A 12,274-nucleotide genomic window follows, 5' to 3' on the forward strand; every position below is an offset into this window, starting at 1 on the left:
TTTACAGTTTTTCCGTACCTGCCATTAAAATTTTGCGATTTTCAAGAAAAACTAATTTTTTCTCCATATTTAGGCGAATGAGCCCAATTTCCTTACTGTTATAAATTTTAAGTAAAACTTATTCATAATATTATAATCCTGGTAATTTTAATTATGGTCTGAAAGTTTTACGAAAATCGGAAAACGATAACCTTAAAATCGTGAAGGTCAAAGGTCAAATTTTGCAATATGTAGAATTTCTAATGAAAAGATAGCGAAATGTTATGGGCCGTTTTTAATGAAACTTGAGGAAAGTTTCATAGAGTCCAGAATTTAAAATAACAGCACAAAAATGGAAATTAACCCTTAGCAGCACTTGGGGTCCAAATTACCCTCAACTTTTAAAATCACGAAAAACACAGCCATTTTGACCCCAAGTGGTCTTAAAGGATTAAATCAATTTTTGCACTGTTGTTGTAAATGTTAGACCCCAATGTATATTTTGCTCAAGTTTCATTAAAATCGGCCCAAAAATATATAACATTTCGCTATCTTTTCTTTAGAAATTCCAAATATTAAAACATTTGACCTTTGACCTTCACGATTATGGTTATCGTTTTCCGATGTTAGTAAAACTTTCAGACCATATTTAAAATTACAAGGACTATAATATTATGAATAGGTTTTACTTAAAATGTATAACATTAAGAAAATATAATGACTTGCAATACACATAAGCTTTCTTCTGAGCAAAAAAAAAAATTAAAAAATGGGTCCATTTTTTAAAAAAAGTCAACAAAGTTTTTGATTTTGCAAAAAAATTCAAAAATTTTAAATCTTGAGTTAAAAAATATTTTTTTTGATAGATATCCCACTCGCATCCCACTAAGCGACCATATAGGTCGCTTAGGAAAAGACCTAAGCTTTCTTAAAAAAAATAAAAAAAAAATAAAAAGGGCCCATTTTGAAAAAAAAAGTCAAAAATATTTTTGATTTAAAAAAAAAAATCAAAAATATTTTATTAAATTTTTTTTTTTCGAAAGATTGCATAAATAGCTATCTAAACTATTTGGGACACATTTTGCTAAGAACAATAGGTAATATGTTATATGGATAAAAAAAAACACCTGTTTGGCCAAAATGTCAAATTTTGACATCCTATAACTCAGAGAGTTCTTGACCGATCTTGTTGAAAAATGGTGTCCGAATTACTATCCAATAGAACTAACATTGGTGCAAATTTCATCGCGATCGGAAGACATCGATTTCAAAAGTTGGTTCACTTGACGTGAAATGATTTTAGTCTTTTACTGTGCCATGTGTATATTTTATTTATAGATTTTTGGTAATTATTCGAACTTTTTTATATATATAATTTGAAAGTAAATTTTTAATTAGGCTTAAGTTCATTTTTATTATAATTTATTTGTAATAATTCAAAGAATATCATTGAATACTAAAATTTTTTAGACAATTGGCAAATTGGAATGCATTTTCTACCCTGCCAAGGGCGTCATCAACAATCTTCATTGTCGAAGTCTATTTGATTCAACGAATCAACACCAAGGAGAAAGAAAGAAAGAACACAAAAACATTCATAGCTAAATTGTTAACCAAAGGTTGACTACAGCAACACTAATAAAATAATAAATTTGTAATAATAAGAATACACATATATAATAAAAATATTTGAAATTTCGTCTAATATACAAATAATATAAATATGAATTAGGCTTCCCATATTCTAATTCCTAATAATAGTAAGTTAAATAGATGATATTTACAAATAGACTTCGACAATGAAGATTGTTGATGACGCCCTTGGCAGGGTAGAAAATGCATTCCAATTTGCCAATTGTCTACAAAATTTTAGTATTCAGTGATATTCTTTGAATTATTACAAATAAATTATAATAAAAATTAACTTAAGCCTAATTAAAAATTTACTTTCAAATTATATATATAAAAAAGTTCGAATAATTACCAAAAATCTATAAAGAAGAAAGCTTATAATTCTTTGAATTATTACAAATAAATTATAATAAAAATTAACTTAAGCCTAATTAAAAATTTACTTTCAAATTATATATATAAAAAAGTTCGAATAATTACCAAAAATCTATAAACTAAATATAATGACTTGCAATACATTGTAAAATAACGATTTGTTGTTAGATTTGTTGTTAAAAACATTTAATAATCTTGATGTCAATTGTATCCCAACCAACACCCCTGTGCCAAGGTCTTACAGGTATTTCATTGAAAAGAGAGAAGAAGAAGCGTCCAGACACTTGAGATCTGGTCCTGTAGAAATCCAGCCACTCCTGATTAAGAGAATTCCTTATCCTCGCAAGTGCATCCCCATTCGGAAATCTTACCTCTAAGGGAGCGCCAAGAGAAACGGCCTGTTTTGCAGGAACCCATACTATATGTACCCCAAGGATATGAGAATCAGCTATAGAATTAACAATATACAACCTTTAAAAGCTCCTTGGACGCAAGATAGACCGATCTAACATGAGGTGGCAGTTCGTTGGCCAATACATAAATGGCCTGTGTCGGCGTGGGGGGACACAGTCCTAGACAACAATTCTTAGACTTGAGTTCTGAAAAGTCTGAATCTCCCTGTCAACATACCTAGGGGCATGGGCAGAAGTAGATCTCGCATACTTATTCTTACTCCTTATAAAAGCACGATAAAATCTCAATCCAATCTGAGGCCTTAGACCTCCTCTGATTCCCGATAACTTCTTGAGAAGATTGGTAGCTGAAGAGGATTCCTTCAAAACTCGATCATTAACAGCAGTGTTGCCAATTTAGCCCTTTTCTGGCTAAATTTAGCCCTTTTCAATCTTCTTTAGCCACAAAAAAAATGAATTTAGCCTTCAGCCATTTTTTTAGCCTTTTTATACCCTTCACCTTCGTGAGAAGGGTATATATACGTTTGTCATTCCGTTTGTAATTTCTACATTTTTCATTTCCGACCCTATAAAGTATATATATTCTGGATCCTTATAGATAGCGGAGTCGATTAAGACATGTCCGTCTGTCTGTCTGTCCGTCTGTCTGTTGAAATCAATTTTCTGAAGGCCCCAGATATCTCCGGGATCCAAATCTTCAACAATTCTGTCAGACATACTTTCGAGAATTTTGCTATTTAAAATCAGCAAAATCCGTCCATAAATAACGAGATATGAGCAAAAATCCGAGACAACCTCTGAAAATTTCATCAAAAAACACAATGTATTGCATGCTTTGACAAAAAAGCAACAAAACGAATGTTTTTGGATGTACATGCTTTGCGTATTTTGTTTTTATACCCTTCAGCTTCGTGAGAAGGGTATATATAAGTTTGTCATTCCGTTTGTAATTTCTACATTTTTCATTTCCGACCCTATAAAGTATATATATTCTGGATCCTTATAGATAGCGGAGTCGATTAAGCCATGTCCGTCTGTCTGTCTGTCTGTCTGTCTGTCTGTCTGTCCGTCTGTCTGTCTGTCTGTTGAAATCAATTTTCTGAAGGCCCCAGATATTTCCGGGATCCAAATCTTCAACAATTCTGTCAGACATACTTTCGAGAATTTTGCTATTTAAAATCAGCAAAATACGTCCATAAATAACGGAGATATGAGCAAAAATCCGAGACAACCTCTGAAAATTTCATCAAAAAACACAATGTACTGCATGCTTTGACAAAAAAACAACAAAACGTATGTTTGGATGTGCAAGTTTTGTGTATTTTGTTTTTTTTTGTGTTTTGTTTCTTTTGGCATTGTTGTTGTTTTTTATACAACTAAACGTTAGTTTGGTTGTGTGTTGGTTTTTTTTACAAAAAAGCAACAAAACGTATGCTTGGTTGTGCATGCTTTGCGTATTTTGTTTTTTTGTGTGTTTTGTTTCTTTTGGCGTTGTTGTTGTTTTTTATACAACTAAACGTTTGTTTGGTTGTGTGTTGGTTTTTTTGACAAAAAAGCAACAAATCGTATGTTTGGACAAAAAAGCAACAAATCCTATGTGTGTTTTGTTTCTTTTGGCGTTGTTGTTTTTTATACAATTAAACGTATGTTTGGACGTGTGTTGGTTTCATTGGCTTGCGTATTTTGTTTTTTCTTTTGGTGTTTTGTTTCGTTTGGCGTTGTTGTTGTTTTTTGTGTTCTTGATAAATTTAGGATGCTGTACGCTGAAAGTGGGCAATGTACATACATATATACTAATTATAAAAAATAATAATGCATCCACAACAAAGGTGAAGGGTATATAAGATTCGGCATAGCCGAATATAGCACTCTTACTTGTTTTTTTGTATTTTGTTTCTTTTGGCGTTGTTGTTGTTTTTTATACAACTAAACGTTTGTCTGGTTGTGTGTTGGTTTTTTTGACAAAAAAGCAACAAATCGTATGTTTGGATGTGCATGCTTTGCGTATTTTGTTTTTCTTTTGTGTTTTGTTTCTTTTGGCGTTGTTGTTTTTTATAAAATTAAACGTATGTTTGGATGTGTGTTGGTTTCATTGGCTTGCGTATTTTGTTTTTTCTTTTGGTGTTTTGTTTCGTTTGGCGTTGTTGTTGTTTTTTGTGTTGCAATGTACATACATATATACTAATTATAAAAAATAATAATGCATCCACAACAAAGGTGAAGGGTATATAAGATTCGGCATAGCCGAATATAGCACTCTTACTTGTTTTATTTTCATTTAGACATAAATCAAAATTGATATATTTACTCAAATTAATAAAATCAGTTCTAAAAAATTGGCAGAGATATCTATATATATAAAAATTAAATGGTCCATGTATGTAATGTCATCACGTGAGAACGGCTGGAGCGATTTGGCTGATTTTTTTATTCGATTCGAATTTTTCAAGAGATGGCTTGTAAAGAAAAATAATTAAAAAATTACGGCTAAAACCGGCTTTTTTGAGTCCAGTCAACTGTAATAAAAAAACCCCTAAAGTATGCAGTACAAATTTAGATATTTTATTTGCAAATAAATAAGAACAGGCAGGGTTGGAGAAACTTGACGAACTAACATTAGTAAATGCTACCGGGCGAAGCCGGTGCGATCAACTAGTGTATAACTAAAAATCTTGAACCAGTAAACAATTTAAGCACATACAAATTGTTGGAACCTTCCATACATTCTTCAAAATAATATCTTTAAATATTTGCTGAAGCATTTTATTATTTACATCAAGGACGCATTCAAAATACATGTTGAATTCTTGCATGGTTGCTCAGAATTGTGTTTCAACGGCAATGACTCTGTAACTTTTGAAACGATTGAGATATTTTTGTATGTACAGATAACTCCTTGAACATCCATATGTTTACAGCATGCCACACCCGTAATTTCTAATGTTTTGACCAAATATTTTGGCTACCTTAGTTTTGATATGTTCACTAACTAATGGCAAAATTTATGTTTTTGTCAATGAAAATCAATTCTGTCCGGCGACGTGTATAATTTTTAGAATATTTTTTTTCTGCATTACTTGAGAGTCATATTTGTCAAATACTTATTAAAATATTCTCCATCGATTTCGAAGTTATCACAAAGGATTACTTTATATATAATTTGTCTTTCATATAAAAATTTTGCCTAGGAGCATTTTGCAAGCCAGGTGATAAATATGAGGTTTTAAAATCATCGGCTTATGATATACATGTGGCCACTAAGGTGGACCTTCTGTATGGCAAAATTGAAAACTCATGTGTTTCAAAAACGAAGGGCAGTTTTGTGTGAGGTTAGGATAAAAATAAATTTGACAAAAGTTTGAGCTCGATCGGTTAAAAATTGGCGTGCCGCACGAGGATTAAAGTTCGTGAGAACATTTACAAGGGGAAAAAATGTTATTTTTAGTTTTTGTAAAAATGTTGCCATTAATTACTTTTGCAATTTAATATAAAAAGAATCGAAATGTGTACGTAATTGTCGTTGTAATGAGATACAAAATACAAAAATTGTTAAAATAAAAAAATATTAAAGTTATTAAATTTCCCAAGGCCATTAACGTGTCTCATGCCACAAGAAATGTAGGAACAAAATTAAAATATTTTGAGAAATATTAAAATAAAAGCTGATTTTTAATTAAAATATATCCATAACACTATACAACACCAACAAAAATTACGAGGTCCGACCAATAAATTTTGATAGAGGAGACAAAAAAATGACACGTGTATCAGCGTTTTGAAAGTTTACATCTGAATTTCATTTGAGGACGGGTTAAAGTTTCCCAACTCTGGCACATTCTTATTGTTAATCGTCATTAGAAACCATGTGATCCTTACATTTTAGGTAAAAAATGTGTTCAGCAAAGTTATGTAAAATATTACGGAGAATATTTTTGTAGAATATGTTAACCCTCTAACTCGTCAAGGCATGGGTCTTTTTTGTTCTTATTTTAAAAAAGAGCAACAAACTCCATTAAAACAGGGATTTAAGGGGTTAAAATGTTCCGCAAAAATATTCTCCATAAAATTCTACTATAAGTCCCTAAATACACCAAAACGCAAAATTCAACCAGAAAGTCAGAAATTTAATTTTTTTAAGAAAAAATTATTGAAAACGTGTAAAAGAGACTCCTTAGATGCAACAGACAAGGATTTAACCATATCATAAGTGACTCGATCCAGACCCCCCTCCTTAAATGAGAAAGCTGTAATATTCATATCTGATGGCATAGAAGTAGAGAAAACAAAACGATGCCTAGATGAAACTTGATCCGCCAATTGTCTCAAGAATGAACCATTAGCACCATCGTCCCACATCGAGGGTCCATTGGAGTTGTAATCCTTCAAACTATTGACAAACCGCCATACAGCAGCAGTATTTGGTTGATTATTCACTTCCTCTACTCTTTTTTTGTAATCATTACTTCTAGCTTTCCGAGCCACCAATTTCCAGGCTTCCGAAGCATTTACAGAATCCTCCAGATTCTCCTGTGTTGGATACTTAAGAGCATTACTCCTTGCTGCAATATGTTTCCTGAAGAGACATGAAAGACGACCATTCCACCAAGCCTTGGGCAGAAATTTACCGGACTTGAATGTTGCATTAGAAATTTCATTCCTAAGGGAGTTCATAATACAATCCATATTTATCCAGTTCTATTATCGACAGATTCTGCAAGAGTCTGCGTTTGGAACGAAATTTGGTCGGTGAAACCGCAAAAGCACCAATCTCAATAATAATAGGAAAATGATGGGAACCGCCAGACCACAAAGCACAAGTTCGCAAATGAACTGACAGAGAAGATAGTCTAGAAAAGGTCAAATCTAAAACAGTCCCTCTGTATCTATTAAATGAGGAAGAAAAGTGATGGAACCACCATTCGAACATACAAAATCTGATCGACTGAAAATGTCTCTAAAACAACATCCTCGGGAAGAGTCCAGCCTGTCACTCCAAAGGGAATGACGAGCGTTGAAATCTCCTCCCTCCCTCAAGAAAAGAGAATAAATGCGACAATTTAGCTGCACAAGTAGCAGTGGAAGCTTCGCATACACTACGATTATACCTCCGTCTGGTAAGAATCCTATTAACTTCCTGATCCCTATCCTTCACAGGGTTAGACTTAGCCACCGGTAGGGATGGGAAATTCCCATCATATTCATTAAATATATCAAACTGATTAGTCGAATATGATTTTATGACCTCAGTTCTAGAGATGCGTTTAATGGTAATAATTTTCAAAATATCATCCTCCTCGCGCCATTTGGAACACAATTTCCTATCTCTGCTAGAATGAGATAGACCTCCACACAAAATACACTTCTTAATGCAATTGCCATCACAAATACCATTAACACAATTCAAACATCTCTTCTTGGAACGACAACCTTTAGATGTGTGAGCAAGGCGACCACAATTGTCATCTCTTCTTGGAACGACAACCTTTAGATGTGTGAGCAAGGCGCCCACAATTGTCATCTCTTCTTGGAACGACAACCTTTAGATGTGTGAGCAAGGCGACCACAATTGTGGCATTGTCTGAGTGGGGGATAGTAAATAATAACCTTAATATGAGAAAAATCCAAAATAATGTGCTCCGGAATGTTGCCTGAGCGAAAACCAATCTTCACAGAGTACGTTGGCGTTTCCTTACCACTGTCCTTATCCTTCTTAACAAACTTCTTAGCAGACACAATATCAACGTCAGAAGTTGCAGACTCACAAATATAATCTTCCGACAACTCCAAAGGAATGCAATGAATCACCCCATAAGAATAAACAAAGGTATCTGGAATAAAAGCCTTCAAACCAATCTGACTCAAATCCTTACCAACAAATTCATTAGCATTAGCAGCAGAATCAAACTTAATGCGGTACAAAGTTCTACCTACAGGAGTGATAAGACGAATGCCATTAACTCTTACCTTTCTAATCTTCTGATATAGAAAAAGAGAATTACGAATCTTCTCATTACCAGGGTCAGCATTAGAGGAATCAACCAAAACTAAGAAATCACCCTCATGATCCCCCGGGTAAAAATTTTGTCTAGAAATTATAGTGTCACCCTGAATTACCCCAGATTGTCCATTGGGTACAACCTCAACTTCATTACATACATCCGGAACTACATCCATTCCAGCGCATCTTGAAGCCGCCATTTTAGATCTCAAATTACTCAAAAACTGAGGACAGTGTCATCTAAATCCGTCAGGGAAGAACTGAGATCAGATGAATTGACGATTTTAATGAGGTTACCTTGTTGTTCTTGGGAAAGGTGCCGAGACATCAGGATTAGAATTTGTCCTCTTCACATTACCACGCGACTTTCTAAAATCAGTAATCGCAGCGGCGTTTCCATCCTCGAGATTTTTTTTAACACGCAACTAAGATATTAATAATCACATAAAAATAAACACCAAATCGAAATTACAGATCTTTATTATTTTGTAGGAAAATTCCACAATAAAAAGTAACTGTAAACACTAACATGCTTTTTTTTCTCTTAAAAATCAACCGTACGCCAAGCAAATAGAAAGAAGAGTATGTTGTTATGATTACTAAAGTACGTACCGATTTTAAGTGGCAACTACTTTATATTTATATGGATTGTATCTTGTATTAGACAGATACTTAATAAATACAAATTGATTTTTTTTTTAATAAAATGTACTATGTGAAAGTAATATTAGATTCGCCGTAGCACAGTGTTTTAGCAACTTTTTTTTTAGAAAATAATTCGGTATCTCGGGAACTATTGGAGGTATATATTAGGGTGGAGCGATAATGTATGAAATATGCCGTTTTCAACGACATAGTGATATAAAGTTGCCTTTTAATGAGTAATTTAAACGTACAAAAGATTGCTTACCTCCTTTGATGTTTTGAGGTGCCCCAACACAATTTAAATTACATATTTTTCATATTGTCATTAAACAACCTTATGCTTTATAAACTATAATTTATATTGAACTAGCTGACCCGACAGACGTTGTCCTGTCCAAGCAACAACAGCATACATGTAAATCAATGAACATATTTTGAGTTTTTATATAAGTAATAGAATTTTGGTCTTAAATATGAGTGATCACAGATCTAGCACAAGTTACTAACGATTTTAGATATTCAGAGTTTTTATATAAAAAAAAATTAGCCGATTTTAGATAAATCGAAAACAGTGGGCGTAAAAATGGGCGTGGTCAATTTTTCCTTCAGTAAAAACATAAATTGGATAACTACGAACATTTAAGCAAAAAATTAGCCAAATCGGTGTAGCCGTATTCAGATTTTAGATAAATCGAAAAAAGTGGGCGTAAAAGTGGGCGTGGTCGTTCCGTAAAAATCTAAGTTGGACAATGAACAACATTTAAAAAAAAAATTGTCTAAATCCGTTCTCAACTGATGCAATTACCAACGAACGACAATTGATTTTTATTTATTTATGTTGAATATAAATATTTTTATGTATTGTGAGGTCAATATAATTACATCATATAATTAAAAAAAAACTATTTTTTTTTTTACTTAAAAACTTAAATTCATATTTCATATGTTTTACAACCCCCATATGCCGAAGTAGACATTTTTATACCCAATCTATTTCAATTTCATATGTTTTACAACCCCCATATGCCGAAGTAGACATTTTTATACCCAATCTACAAATTCGTACTTGTAAGGTGGGCCTAAACACATGGTTATTTTTTTTACTGATAGAGGACATTCAAGACTACTAGACATAACTAACGCTTTTATTAAGCGATTGCAAAAAAAAAAGAAAATGCGCCTAGTATATATAATTGGAGCTTGTTGAAGCTGATATATGAAAAAACATACAAATTTGTCAAAGGAGGCAAGGTTTGTGGAACTTCTGATTAGTAAATAAACGCTTTATATAAGTAATATAAGTGCATACCTTAGAACTTTAAGATTGATATTTTTGTAGTTACGTTGCCATCTTGTTGAATCTAACATATTTTAATTAAATTTTAATATTTTAGTCACATTTTCTTTCGGAATTGGAATCATTGGTTAAGTTTGTTAAAGATAACAATATAGGAGTGACAACTCTAATCACACGAAATTTAAATGAGAACAGTATACATGGACTATCATATGATGAAATAAAAAGCAGATGCAAACTGGACATAAATGTTATTGATTTAAATGCCAAAATGGATATCGATGAACGTGTTGGTTATGCGGAGGTGCTTGAACTTTTTGAAAATCATGTATGGTCTAGTGTTCATATCTCATCACACAATTCCAACGGTAAGTAATAATTAAGCTATAATAATGAATATACATATCGTCACCTAAAATGCATAAGGTGCTATCATCAAATGCTGGATTTTTTTATAGTTTTACGATTAATTAGGCCCAAAAAAGAACTTAATTGTTTTTTTAAACGGTTCATGATTTCGCCTAGCCCCCAAACAAATTTCCCTCGAAATTGCACCTATTTACTCAAAAAAGTGTTAATAATGTAATAATTACACAGAAAGAATTATTAGGTCTCTTCATTTACTTTCCCAGTAAATACTTGCAACGAGAGAATCAAATCAAAATTTACAAAATTACTCTCTTAAACTCTAAAAAATAGTAAAAAGTAAATGAATGCTTTTCCAGTATCAATTGTTTTATACACACAATTTTCTTATTTTATTCCTTTTAAAATGTATAAATACTCACATTTTCTTAAATTTTATTTGACATTTTTTCACCACAAAACATATGAAATATAAGCTGCTAACTATTACGAGTTCAAAACAAAACTTGTAATAGTTTGAAACGAGAGAACACTCTTTAAAATTTATACGCTCTTGATTTTTTCTCTACTTGCAAGTTTTTTGAGTTAATGAACGCTTTTCCAGTAACAATTGTTACTAACTAGTAACAACTTTTAGTTATTGAACAGAGCTATTGCTAAAATATTTTCAGAAATTAATTTTATTTTCGATAAATAAATTTTTACAAAACACTGCAAATAAGCACCCATTTGTGGATTCCCACAGAAAGTACCATCAGAATAAGGAAAAAGTACCATAAAGTCTCCGTCTTGAATTTTACTCACTCATGACCATACGAGGGTGGGTCAATAAGTCCGTGACTTTTTAAATTTCTCGGGTCTTAACTGAAAGGGCAACACTGGCCCTGTCAGTTAACACCTGTCAAAATTTGAGCAATCTCCGTCATTTGGTTTGTGTTTGACAGCCATTGATAGCAAACTACCTCTCAACTTGAGAAGAAATTAAAACAAAGTGAATTTCGTATTACTCCAATAAATGCAAAGCTTGATAAATGGGAACTCTGCACCATCAACTTCAATGGTAAAAAAAGTGGTTTACTGAATTTCATTGGACGGAAGACGGACGTTCTGGACACGCAATTGAGGTATGTACAACCGAAACAATTGAAAAAATCACGATATGGTGTTGGCCGATCTCACATGGCTGAGTAGTTTCAATTTTTTTTAATGATCACTTGGTTATGAGTAATAGGGATGAAACGATACGAGTAAATATCGATACTTTTCTTTCGATACCAACTACTTTTAGCATCGATACTTTGGCATCGAGTACCAAGTAGGTATCGGTCAAAAGTACTCGTCAGCGTTGTCAACTTTTAAATTTCAAAAGGCACCAAAATCTAGAAAAATACGCGTAATTTTTTAAAAAAAGCAGGGTTTAAAATTAGTTAAACGTTTTTTACATTTGACTACCGACTGCGCAATAAATATGAATCGTTTTCATATTAATGTGCACAAATACTGAAAATATACAAACTATAAACCAATGCCATATATGCACAAGCTTCATGGTAGAAATATTTGTCTCAG

General features: G+C 32.5%; 2 protein-coding genes across 2 annotated transcripts in view; one reads left to right on the forward strand and one right to left on the reverse strand.

Annotated features, from left to right (window-relative positions):
* The window catches only part of LOC135953161 (uncharacterized), a 123,136-nt gene that overhangs the window by 94,065 nt on the left and 16,797 nt on the right, over positions 1 to 12,274 (forward strand). The window contains exon 3 of the mRNA XM_065502882.1: positions 10,437 to 10,707. Within this exon, the coding sequence (XP_065358954.1) occupies positions 10,437 to 10,707 (271 nt within the window). The remainder of the gene's footprint in view (positions 1 to 10,436; positions 10,708 to 12,274) is intronic.
* Vps13D (vacuolar protein sorting 13D) overlaps positions 1 to 12,274 on the reverse strand; it is an 862,750-nt gene that overhangs the window by 42,530 nt on the left and 807,946 nt on the right. The window lies entirely within an intron of this gene.

This window comes from Calliphora vicina, chromosome 3, assembly GCF_958450345.1.
Source record: "Calliphora vicina chromosome 3, idCalVici1.1, whole genome shotgun sequence".
Lineage (NCBI taxonomy): Eukaryota > Metazoa > Arthropoda > Insecta > Diptera > Calliphoridae > Calliphora > Calliphora vicina.